Here is a 16,268-nt window from a genome sequence, read left to right as displayed (position 1 = left end):
GGCACCGCTAGATAAGTGCAACACATAAAAATATCAAGTATGTCATGATCTTGGAGATAAGTGCAACATAAAAATGTCAAGTATATCATGACCTTGGAGATAAGTGCAACATAAAAATGTCAAGTATGTCCTGATCTTTCCAGGCAGAATTGCTGGGATTTGGTTAACTGCACAAACATTCTTGATCAGCGCTTGATCACTAGATTTATACTTAAGCACTTGATAACAAGGCACTCATTGGTTGTGTGAAAACATATACAGCTAAAGAAGAATATTATTATTGACAATCTAGGTTTAACAACCACAAGCTATAGCACCTACTACATCTTGCAAGCCTGTGGACACAGACACAGTTTATAATGTCCATAGTCGTATGTCATAGTATTTGTTTACATACAGGGGAGATGAATGAGCTCATCTCTCCACAATGAGGATTGGGAAAGCCAGCTAGTAGTTGTAGTATATATTTTCAGTAATACTTTTCACGCTAACACCTATTTGGTGGAAATGGAATAGCTGCTACATAATTGAGCTATATACCCACACTAGCGGGAACCGGATAAGTTTTCTTGTCGGGCAATTCACCGAATATATCGCGGCAGCCATCCCATTTCCTCTGCTCTCTCGCCTCCCAGTAACCGCCGGTGTAGTGGAACGCTCCGTCTTCGGTGTCCCTGTCGAACCATCTCGGTTTCCATCCATTATCCTGCATTTTCCGTGCCTGTACATGAAGAGATCCAGTACTTCAGTTAAGACATTTTTGTGAAAGTAGGGCCTTCAACAGAACTGTGAACGCAAGTGTTATTTCCATGAACATGTAGGAGAACATGCAGGAAGATGTACCATCCGTTGCCTTGTCTCCAACCGTAGCTTCTCAGAGTTGGCTTTATCGTACTCCCCATTCTCTAGGTGTCGCTGATCCGGTCTGAGCCTTGAATCTGTTGGAGGAAGTTTCTCCTAAACAATAGGCAAAAACGGAGCTTCAGTATCAGAGCTAGCTGAGAGAAGTACCGAGATAGCGAGCTGAATCTGCCAATGGTGTACCTTGAGATTTGGAGTCAGCTCGTTTAGGGTTATAGCAAATGATGACAAATTGTATCGTGTGGGATTAGTTGGAGGCTCATGTTTCTCCCACAGCAGAGTGGATTCAGCACTGGAATTTACTCCGTCATTAGTAACATTGCAGTACAAGCTCTCGTCCCACTTTCCCCTTAAGGTAGCAACCTTGGTACCGCCAATATCCTCAACAACTCCTTGAACCTTGCATAGGACTATATCTTAGTAAGATCTATGGAGATGACAGGGAAGGTGAAAAACACATAGGTTGTGGGAACTGGCATTTATGTTCTGTTTTACCTGTCGAGGGTTACGTTCAAGAAACGACTGCTGTTTAAAGGTAAGCTTGCATGAATGTTGTCTGTTCCCACTTATTTTCATCGTCCCATGATGATGGCAATAAAGTCTACCGATGATAAGGTTATTAATGGTTGTTGTAACCTGGCACAGAGAGTAAGAAGTTCAGATTTTTCATAAGCAAAAAAAAAAGGGTTCACTACTATGAGACCTGCTGGACAAGCATCGTTTATTGGATTTGGGCATGGGTGAGGCGGTCTGCCTGTCCTGCAATCAATGATTAAAGGCTAGTGGTCTCCAGGAAGGTCTTTTACCTTGCTCCATTTGAAAATTTCTCCATCATCGAATTCTAATGTTAAAACACCAACAGGATCAAGCTGAATTGTTTGTCCCCAGAATTTGCTCTTTACATTGCTCTCTCCCCAAAATTTCCATCCTCTTCCTTCACAATGACAGGCCATGACCATTGGATGATGACTAACCTGGTACCAAGAAGGGAATAACATAATGACTTCAGGTATAGTTCGTAACAGTAACAGCAAAAGGTCTAACGGCAGATAACAGTAGAAAGTGAAATTACAACTGTTTGTAGAGAACAAATAGAAATATATCATGACAATTCTCACTGAATGAAACTTGCTAAACTTAGTTCCATCGTTACCAATAACTGACCTTTTCTGAGAAGAAACGGATTCCATTTTCAGGAAAATCAGCTTCATAAGTTTCCCCTAGCAAAGGATTAAAAGGTTTGCAGGGCCGGCCATCAGAGGAAGCATACCCAGAGACAGCGAATGCAGCAACACATAGAGTTCTCATCACACTGTTGCCCTGGATTCAGATTGATGCTCAGAATACTGAAAAATTATAGCCAGCTAGTTTCCAGACTAACAGTGAACTATTAATTGATCAGAGTTGGTAAAAATGTAACAGATGCCATGTTGCATCTAATGAACAAATAAAATTCAGATCAGCCAGATAAGATACATTTAGAATGAGTCATGGTGGAAATAAACATCTTGTTGTTCACTAAATTTTAAAAGCTACCACTAATTTTAAGTATCATTGACAAGACAGAAACAAAAACAAAAAAACAAATCACAAGAAAGATGCATGAAGGATGACATTTTCATACCTTTAGGCCATAATCATATGCATGGTCCAACAAATGAGAATATTCCAAGTCTTCAAAGCATTTTTGAAGAGATGAAATCGGTTCATTAAAGTAAACAGGCAGGCAGACCCGCGTCAGATCTTTCCCAACATTGTCCTTGATCATTGACCAAAGACTAACGCCCTTCTCCTTTTCAACTGGTTCAGGCAACTTTGTGCGGCGTTTTGGTGGCAGCAATAAACATTCATTCTCTCCCTTGCCAGATCTTGATTCTACAAAATTATGATTGTATTGCTGGACATCGTTGCTCGAATTTGAATGCTTCATCCTCATGTCAGGACTCGCAGCAGAATCACTGAAACTTTGTCTTGTATCACAGAAGTTATAGTCATCTTCATCTGACGATTCATCTAACTCCTGAATCCCAGCATCATCGGATGATTCCGTGTTGCTGCTCTCTGATAGAAAAAGGTCAAGAAAAAAAAAGTAAGAACAACAGAAAGCTAAAATTCATTTTCTCTTTTATCTTGCTCCACATATGAAAGCTCAACAGATAAACATGGCATTCTGCATTTTCAAAATTTGATGTGATATGATAGCAGTTTAACAACAAACAACAAAAAGATTATCAAATAAACATGTTCAAACATCCATCTTGAGACAACGGTACAGCACGAGAGCAACTGGAAATTGTGCATTAAAAGCTTAAACTGAGAGGATGAGGAAAAAAGGTACAAACACCGATCAAACTAGAAATACCAAATTGATATTTTTCCTCGAAGCTAATTGCATGAATCATGGATGCGAACAGGATTCTAGTATGAGAAACATAGAAAACATAAAGAGTTCAAAAAAAAAAATCAAGTACCACAACATTTTCCATGTCCAGAGCAGGAACATTCAGGTCTGATAGAGTGTGTAGTATCTTGTTCATTAAGTACCTGAAAGACACAGCATATCAGCATGAAGAGCAGGTTATTGCATTTCTCTATATTGCTTAGTTCAGTTTCCAACTGGGAATAAGCAGGGGAAGACCCAAAATTTCCGGTCTGACTGTTGTTATTCTGCCTTTTGAGGTCAATCAAACTGATTTTCCTCTTAATAATTATTATTAAGCAGTATTTAGTGATAGTTTGGGCCTGAGCACTGGGAGGATGCCCGGGGTGTAGTTATTACGGCAATCACGCACATCACATCCAAAATAAAATCAATATGGTTATGTCACCAAAAAATCTCAATAGAAATGAGGATCTTTCTACAGTTTACTGTAATACTTATACAATGCTGGAAGGGTCAAACGAAATCAGAGATAAGTGTCTGCGGTATCCTTAATTCTTCTAGACGGGGCGAACTTTTTTGGATTAAGGTTGGCATGTTCAACTTCTGTACATGTAACTCAAATTAAAACAGAGTTAGAATGGCTACTGATTATTTCATAATCCACGATAAATGCAAAACCCATTATTTCGAATTAATCAAAAAATTATAATTTCTTCTAATAACTCAAAAAGCGACTTGAATATAGTGTACTGAGGGTACAGGGACCACACAGTTGATTCTAAAAAAAGTTCAACAGTGCACCAAATGCTTTCTTGCAATCCACGTTAAATTAATGAGATGGTCAATCATCAAAGTAGTGGGAGCAGATTGAGTTCACTGATACACCTAGCAGCAAGTCTTGAGAAAATGTTACCTCAAGCTGTTGTGGAAGACTGCCAAGAAAGCTCAAATACTCTTCACAACGTTGTTTCATCTGTGTATAATACTGCAAGAATTCTGAATGGACAATCTGCTCACAGTCTTTAATAACCTCTTCACCAAGACCTTCAGCATGCATACGATTTCTAAGCCTGTCTGTAGAAAAGGATGCATCATTCTGGTCATACAGTAAGACTCCATTGGGAGAAGATTCACTTCTCGCAGAAACAAGGGCTTCAATCCAAGCCACACGATCCTTAACTGAGTTGGTTCTCAGCTGAAGCGTCTTGGTTGGAGTAATTATATAGAACCGCTTATCGTCTGATTTACTTTCACGGAATGATGATATCTGGCGAAATTTTAGATGATAAAGTTAGCAACCAAAACCTGCAGATCTAACAAGATTACATATTCTCTCTATACACTATGCCATTCAATGAGACTTGCCCAAATTAATAAGAAAGATGCCCTCAGATTATTTTTTTATATTCGATAAAGAGCACATTCTAACAAAGTCATGCATTTTTAGAACAACCAGCAGAAAACTAATAGTCTAAATATGCCTTTAAGAAAACCAGACATACTTTATGGGGATGTTTTAATGAAACACAATCGATTCATGTAAAAGAAGTGAGAACCTGACTGGTGGAACACAATCATCGGTGTAATTGGCATACCGGACCGACTAGCCAGCAGCCAAAGAATTGAATTGTTTTGTGCAATGTGTAGTTTTCTGCCAAAACATGTGCAATTTTAAGCATGTGCCAACTGTTTGTGTGGTTCTGTGGAATGCGAATCAGAAAGTGTTGTTTGTTCACAGCTACAAAAAACCATGTGTAGTACTTAGAATTACTCCTAGTAGGTAAACAAAAGAAGAGAGAATGTACTACACTGTAGAGCCTTTGCTTTACCGCATCATTTCAACTGAAATTGTTGAAGGTATGAATGTGGCTACCTGGCAGCACTAACAACTATAGACAGGATGGTTCACAGTTTCACACAAACACGAGGGCCCTAAAAGTCCCCTTCCCCACCATATGCCTCAGATTCCAACAGCTCAAGAACATCCAATGCCAAGGCCCCATCAGTACCCAGTTTAAACCCGAGAGAGCGAATCCAGCTGGAAGCCAGTTGGTTGCTTCACATGCCCAGCACAGCGCATGGTGTCATTCTTCATATGTGGAGACTCACCGGAGGAGATACTTCTTCACCAGAGGGGGCTGTAAAATGTAATGTAAAAAAGGGCAAAAAGGAAAAGATGGCAAGCAGCATTGCTAATCTTGTTTAGCCCCATTGGTGTGAGTTGATCTCCACGGAGATGGTGCTCACTGTCACTGGCAACCCCTACCTGGGTCTGGGTGGTTGGATCCCACAACAGCATTTGCGTTGCAGGAAAGCTCACGTGTGCTTTGCCAATTCAAAAGGGGCAGTTGCTTTCAGGAAAGGCACGCATAACTAAGCAGTAAGCACTCGCCGTCGCCGTTCCGCCATCTCCATCGATCGATTAATCCAGGTAATTAACTAAACAAATGTATACTAGTACAGTTTAGTACGTACTGTAGGTTGGTAAATGTCGCAGCTCTAGCTTGTTGTGAAGATCTGGGAAGTGGGTGTCGATGATTCTGATGTGGGTGGGGTGGAAGCTAAGCTAGGTAGAGTCAGTGGATGCGGACACGGCCGAGGCCGAACTCAGAGTGATGTGACGCGTTGGTCTCTCTAGCTTTACAGCTCCCATTTGTTTGTTTGTTTGTTACTGTGTATTTTATCTATGCGCATAGCTCCACCTGCTCTGAATCCACCTAGTAAGATTATTATCATCAGAGCAGAGCATTAACAGTTGAAGATCATCGCCATGGCCGGCAGGCATTGAGTAGCAAGCAGTGGAACAATGGCGAAACCTCCCTGAATCTGTCTTCTAATAACAGACCAACTGGAAAAAAGGGCAAGAATCTACCAGGCTAAAAATAAAATTCGATTCTTTCGGGTGGGGAAAGAGAAGCAGAGGAGCGCGCGGCGGCGGCGGGATCAATCAGATGGGATGAGACGGGCGGACGGACCTTGAGGTGCACGAGCCCAATGGGGCGGTCCTCGGGGGCGGCGGCGGCGTACCCGGCGGGGCCGATCAGCCTGGGGCGGCCGTCCTCCGGCGCGGGCGCCGAAGGGGTCGGGGAGCCGGCGGCGCGGGGGCGGATCTTGGAGTAGGCGAGGAGGCCGCCGCGGAGGATGGCGAACCAGCGCGGGCGCCAGCCCTTGCCGATGTTGGTCCACTTGTGGAGCAGCCCGGCCACGGCGGCCGGCGCCGGCGCGGGCGGGGGCGAGGACGGGGAGCGGTCGGCGCACCACCCGCCGGGGCAGTCCACGGGGAGGCAGCAGAGCGGGTGCAGGTCCCGCGCCCGCATCCGCATCGTCGTCGATCCCCTCCCCCCCTTTCTCCTTGGCTCGCGCACAAGCACAATCACAGTGGCATTTGTTTTTTGCTGATTCCTCGGCTGGAGGGAGGGAGGGAGGTAGGTAGGCAGCTGACGATCACGATGGAGTGGGGCGGAGGAGACGAGAGGCGCGCCGATTTTATAGGAAGCCGGCGGCGCAAGTCGTCGTCGTCGTCGACTTGCTTAACTTCTAGTAGTAGCAGCTGAGTGGGGGTCCGGTCCGCTTAAATTGGGTGGTGACACTGGCTTGGCTCAGCTTACGAGTAAACACGAGGCCCGCTTAGATCTCAATGATCGTTTTTTTACTTTCGAGAAAACTTTCGATTTATTCATCATCAAGTATGGCATGGCAGTACAATGAATACAAAAAATAATAAAAAATTACATTCAGATCTGTAGATCATCTAGTGACGACTACAAACACTGAAGCGAGCTGAAGGCGCGCCGCCGTCATCATCCCTTCCTTGCCGGAGCCGGGCAAAACTTGTTGCAATAGACAGTTGGGAAGTCGTCGTGCTAAGACCACATAGGACCAGCACACCAGAACATCAATCGTCGCTGTTGAAGAGTAGCGTAAATCGGAAGAATCCAACTTGAATACGCACGAACGTAGAGTCGTAAACACACTACGACCAGATCCAAGCAAATCCATCAAGGACAGATCCGTCGAAAGCACATCCCTACACACCCACTGATGATGCTATACGCACCATCGGGACGAGTGCTAGGCAGGGAGAACCTTATTCATCTCCAGGAATACGCCGTCGTGTTGTCTTCCTGAGCAAGACACAAACCCTAACAAAACTCGAAGGAACATCTAAAGACGGAGCCCTCCCACATGCAAGAGTCGAGATCCACCACGCCGCCATGGCCCTAAGACCACCAGAGACGAGGAGGACCGGCGATGGTGCCGGCAGGAGGCAGAGGAAACCCTAGGCTTTTTTGAGGGAGAGGCGGTTGTTGGCCGCACGTATATTTGGGGAGAGGAAACCCTATTTTCTTTCAATCAATGATCGTTTTAGGCCCGGTTAGATCTCAATGATCGGTTTTTTTCTAGAGGCCCTCTTATTTATTTATTTTTTGTGAAAATTCTAGAGGCCCTTTTAGATCTCAATGATTGTTTAATTACATGCGTGAACTATGAAAGAATATAACGTTAACGCATCACGCTAGTAAATTACACAAAACCATCGCAACTTATAGAAAAGCTACAGTTTCATTTCCTGGGCAAAGGCTTCACGAAACAACGGTGTTGCTTTGGCAGCGATTTCGATGGTGGGACATGCCTAGCAGGACTTACTCCTGACTCCTAAGGTGGACATGGGTCGAGTGGCCATTTCCCCCCAATCCATGATTGTTTTGACAAAGTGTTGGCATTTGATATATGTTATTATTGTTTGCTAGTTGATTATGACATCGATACGAGTGAATATAATTTCTAAGAGTTATCATTTGCATGGTTAGTTATGATTTTTGCTGAAAACTTGGGATCTCTTTTCCCTTTGTCCCATTGTAAAAAATCCCATGCCCATGGCCTTGTCATTTTCCAGCTGTGGTGCCAAACACTCTCGTGAGGGAGACTAGGTTGCATCTGTGCCAAGGAGAAATAAGACGCCAATGAGTTTTGAAGCGGTACCCGACAGTGCTTGTATACCAAACGGTGGATCGAGACGCCTATCATTGTGTATGTAAGTTTAATAGAAAACTCAAAGGCGTCTCGATACACTAATGAGTTTTGAGTGGTACCTGCCCATCTATGAAAAGGCGCCTACGGGGTGAACTCGGGGAGAAGGTGTCATACAAAAGATGCCGCACTACAGTGTCGTTCCCTCACGAAGAAGTCGCCACAAGCTACCGATAGTAGCGCCGAGAAGTGACCCCCTCCCACTTGAGGCCTCGTTGGCATCCATGGCTCTACCGAGGAATGTCTGTGTATCATGTCGGGAGTGCAGGAGTTAGTAGCACCCACATGAGCATATATGTGAATAGGAAAAAGAGGAGGGAGGCGATGTTAGTGCGTGAGGGGGGCCTCTAGAGTGGAGGAGCATGCGAGAAGGGAGGCAATGTTGTTGTAGGGTGTGTGCGGAGTGGAGCACGACGGAATTTCACCATGGACGAACTCTCTCTCTCTCTCAGGAATGTTGTTTAGAAATACAAACATATGTGTGTATGTGTGTTTGGTACTATAGTAGATTATGGTATACTATAACCACATTTGTTTTACCTTTTTTGTTGTCAAATTTATCATTTGATTAACCGGTTTTTCATGTAGTTGTGGTTGCTTTCTCGTTGCAAAATCTTGAAATATGTTTAACATACACAACTCAACAACCACAATATTACCTTGCTAGCTAAAGTGAAGAACACATTCGATCTTATGGAAGTTACGAACTTCTGGGCCCTCCTTGCGACGCGTCTTGATGAGCATATGCTAGACTCATTACATTGTATTTGGTTGACAAATTGAGGCTGAATACCTGGTGAGTTCCATGGATGCATGTCACCCAAGTTTGGGATTAACTAGTTGAAGGGTACCCATTCGTGGGCTTCTACAGGAGGCAGTTCCAATCGACACCATGCTGCTGTGTGGGGCTCCAGGAGGAATCGAGGGATGTTGTTTAAAAATACAAATATATCGGTATATATATGTTTGATATTGTGGTAGATTATGGTATACTATAACCAAATTTGTTTTATCCTTTTTGTTCCTTTTTGTTGTCAAAATTACCATTTGATTAACTGGGTTTTCACATGGTCGTGGTTACTCCCTCGTTTAATATAACACAGGTCAACGGTCACAAGATGATCTTGCTTGCTAGAGTGACCAACCCATTCCAAAACAATGGTCATTTGAAATTGTAGAAGAGATTGGGACTTGGTCCTATAGATGGAAATCACCAGCGGGATCAATGGTACATCCAGATTTTCATGTGTCTTAATTAAAGAAGAAATAAGGGCACTAAGCTGTAGTGATCACTCCAGAATTAGTTCTTACGGGACCAGAAGGCGAGTTTCAAGTCGAGCCAGTGGCAATTCTAGAAAGTAATATAATAAAAAGGAAGATCATTGGTCCTTCCAAAAGCTTTGTGTCAGACCTCTTCGCCAGCAGACAAGAAGCTAACTTATGAAAATCATGGACTTTTGGGCCCTCCTTGCCCTGCAACTTGCTAAGAATATGCTACACTCAATACATTGTATTTGGTCGACAAATTGAGGATGAAGACCCAGTGAGTCCCATGGATGCATGTCACACAAGTTTGGATGAACCAGTTGGAAGGTACCCCTTCGTGGGCTTCTACAAGGAGGCAGTTCCGGTCCACACCATGCTGTCGTGTGGGGTTCCAAGAGGAAGCAAGAGATGTTCTTTAAAAATACAATTATATCGGTGTATGTATGTTTGGTATGTGGTAGATAATGGTATATTATAACCACATTTCTTTTATCCTTTTTTTCTTTTTGTTGTCAAATTTACCCTTTGATTAACCAGGTTTTCATGTAATCCTGGTTACTTTCCCATTTAACATAACATGACTCAACAATCACAAGATGATCTTGCTAGCTAGAGTGACCAACCCATTCCAAAACTATGGCCATGTGAAATTGTAGAAAAGAGTGGGACTTTGTCCTATTGATGGAAATTGCCAGTGGGATCAATGGTACATTCGGCTTTTCACGTATCTCAATTAAAGAAGAAAGAAGGGCACTAAGTTGTGGCGATCACTCCAGAATTACCTCCTATGAGACTAGAAGGAGAGTTTCAAGCAGAGCCAGTGGCAATTTTAGAAAGGGAGATGATTAGTCCTTTCAAATGCTTTGTGCCAGATCTCTTCACCGGCAGACAATAAGCTAACTTATGGAAATCATGGACTTTTGGGCCCTCCTTGTCGTGCAGCTTGCTGAGCAGATGCTAGACTCAATACAGTTTTATTTGGGCGACAAACTGAGGTTGAATACCCGGTGAGTTCCATGGACGCATGTCACCCATTTCAGGATGCACTAGTTGAAGGGCACCCATTCGTGGGCTTCCATGGGGGGCAGTTCCAGTACACACCATGCTATTGTGTGGGGCTCCAGGAGGGAGCGAGGGATGGAGCAAACAAGTGAGAAAGCTTGCCAGCGGGGTTTTTCCTCTGTTTTCTTCTGGCTATTTTACTTGCGTTTTTCTGTTAGTGAGCGTGAAGCACATATGTGCTTCACATGGGAGCACGGTTGTGCTTCACTCAAGAGCATAGTTGTTCTTTGTCCCCTCGTGGGAGCACAAGTTAGTTCATTTGTGGAGCATAATTTGCGCTACACCCTCTGCGGAGCACAAGTTAGTATATGTGGGATCACATATTAGTGTCTCTTGGGAGACATGTTGGAAGCATGCACATTAGTAATAGTTGGGAGCACAGTTTAGTACTACGCCGGGGTACATGTTAGTTCACATTAAAACATATGTTTGTGTAGTTGGGAGCATGCATTTAAACTTGGCGCACAAGTTGGGAAACACAAAATTCTATATACCTAAGAGAGTCATCCACACTAACTTATTTATCTTAACACACAAGAATGCCATCTCATCATACAACTATGAAAAAGGATAAGGCCCACCTCAAACTGCAATTATGCATGGAAAAAGACCCACCACAACATTCAACCATGCATGAAAAAAAATCCTTTCAATTATTGTACTTATACTCAATCAATATTGTTAGAACTATACATAATCAAAGATAAAAAGTCACATGTATTTTCAATTTTGGTTCTCATGTTATGAACACAAAACTTCATCAACCAGTTCCCGCAAATAACGCACGGGGTATCCTCTAGTTAGTACAAAGTGAGAACACGAGTTAGTTCATGCTGGAAGCATACATTACTCTAGTTGGGAGCCCAAATTTGCATGAAAAAACATTCATAAAAAATATATCAACATGGTATTTAGGTTTGAAGATCTCGACACGAGGAACAGAACGATGAAAATGGTTCTATCATTTGGACGCATGATTCAAGAGATATTTCATTTAAGAAACAAAATTTAATAAATACAAACGAAACCACTCATCTCCCACCCGCGTGGAAAGAAATCACACTAAAACTCTTACGTTATGACAAGTGACCCATATATGATGGGCCACTTGTCTTTGATAGAGGAGACACCATAACTTGCAAAGGGTATCCTTTAATTAATGATTTCGTCCAAATTTAAGGCAAACAAGAGCAGGCTTTTTCTTCCTGGCTCGTCAAAAAAGATAGAGGAGGGGGGGGGGGGGGGGGGGGGGCTATGACGGCGGCGTGCCTTCGACACGCTTCGGTGCTTGTATTCGTCGCTAGGTGGTCTACTAATCTGGATGCAATTTTTATTATTTCTGATGTTCTTGTAGTACCACAATTAAATATAAATAGATCAGAAGTTTTCTTAATAAAACAATTTCTGGATGGAGTGGTAGAATTTGCCCTACGTGCTAATAAATATTCTCTACTATAAGCGACGTACTCTACATAGAAATATGGTGTCCTTTGTGCACTACATACAAAACAACACACGCATGGATTTCAGTTAAATGCACGTGGAGGAATCAGCACTAAAAATGAGGTGGCAGGAAATGACTCAGTCCCTAGAAGTTGGGTCGTAGTACTGTTTTTCTTTTTTTGGTTTTTAGAACTTTCGTGACTTTATTTAATTAAATAAGCCATCTGTTACAAGCGAGGGGACAAGAAAAATCAGGAAGGTGTTTAAGCCACACCTCACGCATTCTCTCTACGAGCAAGCTCACTTGTTGCCTTGCCGAACAAACTCATCAACTGCCGGCACTCATCCGTAACCACCGCTCTCGTCGCACGGAAATCTGAAGGGTTCAAAACTGCTTGCACGATTTCTACCAAAGAGCATTCAATCACAAGAGAGAAAAATCCAAGATCATTCGCAGGCTGGAACCCCTTCAATAGAGCATATGCGTCCATAGCCAGGGTGTCCATCCCCGCAAAGAAAGAAGCCGGGGCGCCCATATCAGGTTTCACGTAGCAGTTTGACCCCTTCAATAAACGCTCCATTTAGATACATTAAAACTGAGCACTTTTCCAACTCTCTCATGTTATCAGCGCTCCCAACCGTCTGATCATCAATTTTAAGCATTGTCGGTCGTTAGATTAGCCGTGAATCGCTTTTAATCTTGCATCATTCGCTAATACAGATCGCTCACATCATGGGCCGCTGCTCCGTTAGCATTTTTGGACGCTCCGGGTTAACTTGGGCCTAATGGGCTGTGGCAGTTTTCCCACGTGAAGCGGATGGACACGGAAGCCTCGCACAATCCCCACGAACCCTTGTCGTGGCTTCCTAAAAAAAATATCGCGTGGTGGCTCATCCACGACAGTTCCCCAACCTAGCGATGCGGGAGTGATGACTGCGACGCTGGAGGATCGACTGGTCAGACGTACGGCGCCTCGCCGGGCGACTGGACGACATCTGCTAGGCTGCGCAACCGGACGGGGCCATCGCATGAACAACCCAAGTCGATTCAACTTCTATCGCCAATTCAGACCTTAATTGTCATCAATAGCAGTGGATGGGCCGCCGCCAATTATTATTGGGTCAGTTACAATTTTGCATTCATGTTTTTCCTTCGTACAATTTATGAGCATGTCATGAACACCTATATAATCGCAATCTTACGCTGGTTCTTCCCAACTATCCCCACTTCTGGAAATCATTCTCCAAGAGCGATGGCTAATATTTTAAGTATGCAATTCGTTCAAATCCTCCCTCCTTTCTGCATCCCCTCTTACCCCAGGTCTTCATTGTTTTTCTTTATTCATATTTTTTTTGTGCTCACAAAAAACGTAGGTCTTCATTTTTAAGGATTTGAGGCTGATTCTGCTGGATTAGAAGGTTTAGGCATTATTGTATTCTATGGCTAACGGACAGGTTAGTACCAGTGTTCTTATGCCTCATCTTACTATCCGTGTGAATGTACCTCTAATTCCTATTATATGATGCCAAATTATAATTGTTATGAATAATTACACTACTGTGTATCGATCTTGCTCTATGTAGCATTTTATTAGCAAGTGAAAAATGAGGAAAAGAAAAACAAATGCATGCAAGTGGTGATGCGTCGACATCACACTCTGGATCAAAATATAAATCAAAACGAGCAAAACATACAAATGTCTTGCAAGGCACTGATGCATCGACATCACAATCTGGTTATATTGAAAATATTGTGCCTCCCAAATCAAAACACCATGGTCCTCCTTTTAAAAAAAATTCTACATACAGCAGAGAGCAAGCAAATAAGAACCAACTAGCACGCATTAGGTTCAGAAAACGAGTAAAGGTAGTTAATTCTGGACCATTGTGTGATGCCTCAAGATGTAGTACACTAAACTATTAGTTTATCCCTTTGATATTTAAAACACTAGCAGTAACGACAAACAAACCGAGGACAAGGACGGGGACAACACTAATGAAAGTGATAAAAATGAAGGACAAATCTCTCCTACACTTGATGCAACATCTATACAATTATTTCTCATTTTGTTATATCCTTGACCAATTTTTTACTTCATTATCATCGCCATTTTTGTTTGAATTATTAGAGGAACAGATAGAATCATCTTCTGCCAAGGAACAAGAAGCGCACCATCTTTTGAAATTGCCACTGCAAGCAAAAATGATTCACACAACACTAACAAGAAGCCATCAAAAAGGTCCAGACCAAAACTTGCAACCTAAAGTTTAGTACATATCCACTTACAGTACTATTTATTTACAAACTTTTCTATGGATTACAGGACTGGAACCGAAGCCGGCACATCAACTTGATGCACTTATCATAAAAGAGCTTCGATCGGCTTATTTCATAAGCAAATAAAGAAACGGTGTTCTTCTGCATACATTCACCTTTTAAAGTCATTTTGTTTCTGATTAATAAATATTTCGCCTGCGTGTGAATGCTACTGCATGATCAGATGATCAACGATTTTGTCTTCACCAGTTAACGTGTCTTGGTACTATGTTTTGCAAAAACTATTCCTCTTTTGCGCACTGAATAATGAAACAACTTATGCATTTCTATACATATGGTTATCGTACCTTTGAATAATGTTTGTTTCCATAGCTTTGGTTTCCATTCCTATAGCAAAATGCACTTCTTCGATCTTCTACTATTCTACCAAGAATGTTTAAAATGCACTTCTTCGATCTTCTACTATTCTACTAAGAATGTTTTCCCAATGATATAATATCTCAATTCTATTAGCATAACAAAATGCATCTTTTCAGTTTTCAGTTGATCTTTTTGTATGCAAAATAAGGATTCCTACCCTAAATTCAGCAGTCGAAGCAGACCTTTAGTGCCCACTCCTCAAAAAATTGCAGCATGGAGCTACTAATTCCTGTCATGTATCATTGTTTCTCCTCATTTTTCTTCCCTACAAGGCTAACGCGGATACAACAACAGTAAATGCAAATGACATTATTCATCAGTTACAAAAAAAACCAGTTATCAGTTACAGATATGTGGTGCCAAATGGTAACTGAATGCTTATGAATGCCTGAACATATAATGATCATTAGCCTGACCTCTCACACACCATTCTACTATAAGTATAGAACATTTCCATATAACATGTTAAAGTATTAACCAATTTTTGCCAAAAGGTACCTACGTTCTCAGTTCATACAATAATATCCAATATACTTCCAAATTCGGGGATAGGTACTAAACAATAATTTTTTTGCATCAAATCATGGTACCTATTCCCAGATATAAACTCATCCAAACCAACCCCAAGACAACCCGCTTAATCCATGAATATAAGATGAAAAGCAAACATGACCAGTATACTCGATCTTAATGTACTTCAGTTAAACCTCCAGAATCAGAACGGAAACCCAATTCTAATTTTTTTTGAGACAATATTACATAACTACTAAATGATAAACATAAAAAAATGTGACACAAGGCTCAGTCCAAGACCATTCTTTCAGATTAAACATTGAAAAAGCGTGATACAAGGCCCAGTCCAAGACCATACTTTCAGACAAATTCAAAAAGGCAACCCCAAGAACGAACTAATAGCTTATTTAATCCTCCCGTCGTTTCATGTGATACCTTTGGCTTTCAATATTCGATAAAGGATGGTTCAAAAAAATTCAATAAAGGAAGGATTTACTCAACTTAAAACAAAATCAGAATCTAAAATTACAATACAAAATTATGAAACAACATGTCTCTGTATATTCGTATCAATGCCTAACATTGAATTGCATAAATCGACGGGCGCAGCGACGCACGCCGGTATGGTCTAGTTAGAGTCTTATAGGCGTCCCTCCTGTCACACACAGGGAGTTTACCTAGGTTCGTGCCCTCATTGTCGAGGGAATACCCAACTCCTGTGTTTTTTGATTAACGGTGGAAAACACTTCATGTGAGGGGGTTATGAGTATGAAATGAAGGTTGCTACCGAGACGATGACGGCCTCACCTTAAAAAGAGGGACCAAGTTAGAGTTTTGAAATCTCTTAACCAACCAAGATCCCCAATCGGTTGATGGATTCTTGGCCTTTCATGCCAAGATGATGAACCATCTAGAAGTCGGGCCTCCTATCCATCGAAGGGCCCTCGTCACGACTTTGCCTCCTGGGCCTTGTGGCCGGCCCATTGACATGCCTCCCGGTCGATGGGCCAC

At 42.3% G+C, this 16,268-nt stretch overlaps 1 protein-coding gene and 1 long non-coding RNA gene across 2 annotated transcripts; one reads left to right on the top strand and one right to left on the bottom strand.

Moving 5' to 3' along the window:
• Window positions 1-256: 256 nt before the first annotated feature.
• Window positions 257-6,774, bottom strand: LOC125511572 (oxysterol-binding protein-related protein 1B). The gene is made up of 10 exons (XM_048676980.2): window positions 6,220-6,774; window positions 4,158-4,511; window positions 3,333-3,405; window positions 2,486-2,922; window positions 2,026-2,181; window positions 1,668-1,835; window positions 1,357-1,497; window positions 1,045-1,260; window positions 844-957; window positions 257-721 (listed from the first exon to the last, which is right to left on the bottom strand). Exons 1-10 carry the CDS (start codon window positions 6,565-6,567, stop codon window positions 533-535), a joined length of 2,196 nt encoding a protein of 731 aa, XP_048532937.1. The 5' UTR covers window positions 6,568-6,774; the 3' UTR covers window positions 257-532.
• A 6,131-nt stretch (window positions 6,775-12,905) lies between these two features.
• LOC147973968 (uncharacterized) lies at window positions 12,906-14,640 on the top strand. The gene is made up of 4 exons (XR_015603713.1): window positions 12,906-13,167; window positions 13,421-13,501; window positions 14,176-14,286; window positions 14,371-14,640. It is a non-coding gene; the product is annotated as an uncharacterized LOC147973968 (long non-coding RNA).
• Window positions 14,641-16,268: the final 1,628 nt, after the last annotated feature.

Source organism: Triticum urartu, chromosome 5A (assembly GCF_056163025.1).
Source record: "Triticum urartu cultivar PI428250 chromosome 5A, HENAU_Tu73, whole genome shotgun sequence".
Taxonomy (NCBI): domain Eukaryota; kingdom Viridiplantae; phylum Streptophyta; class Magnoliopsida; order Poales; family Poaceae; genus Triticum; species Triticum urartu.
This window is presented reverse-complemented; position numbering and strand designations above follow the sequence as displayed.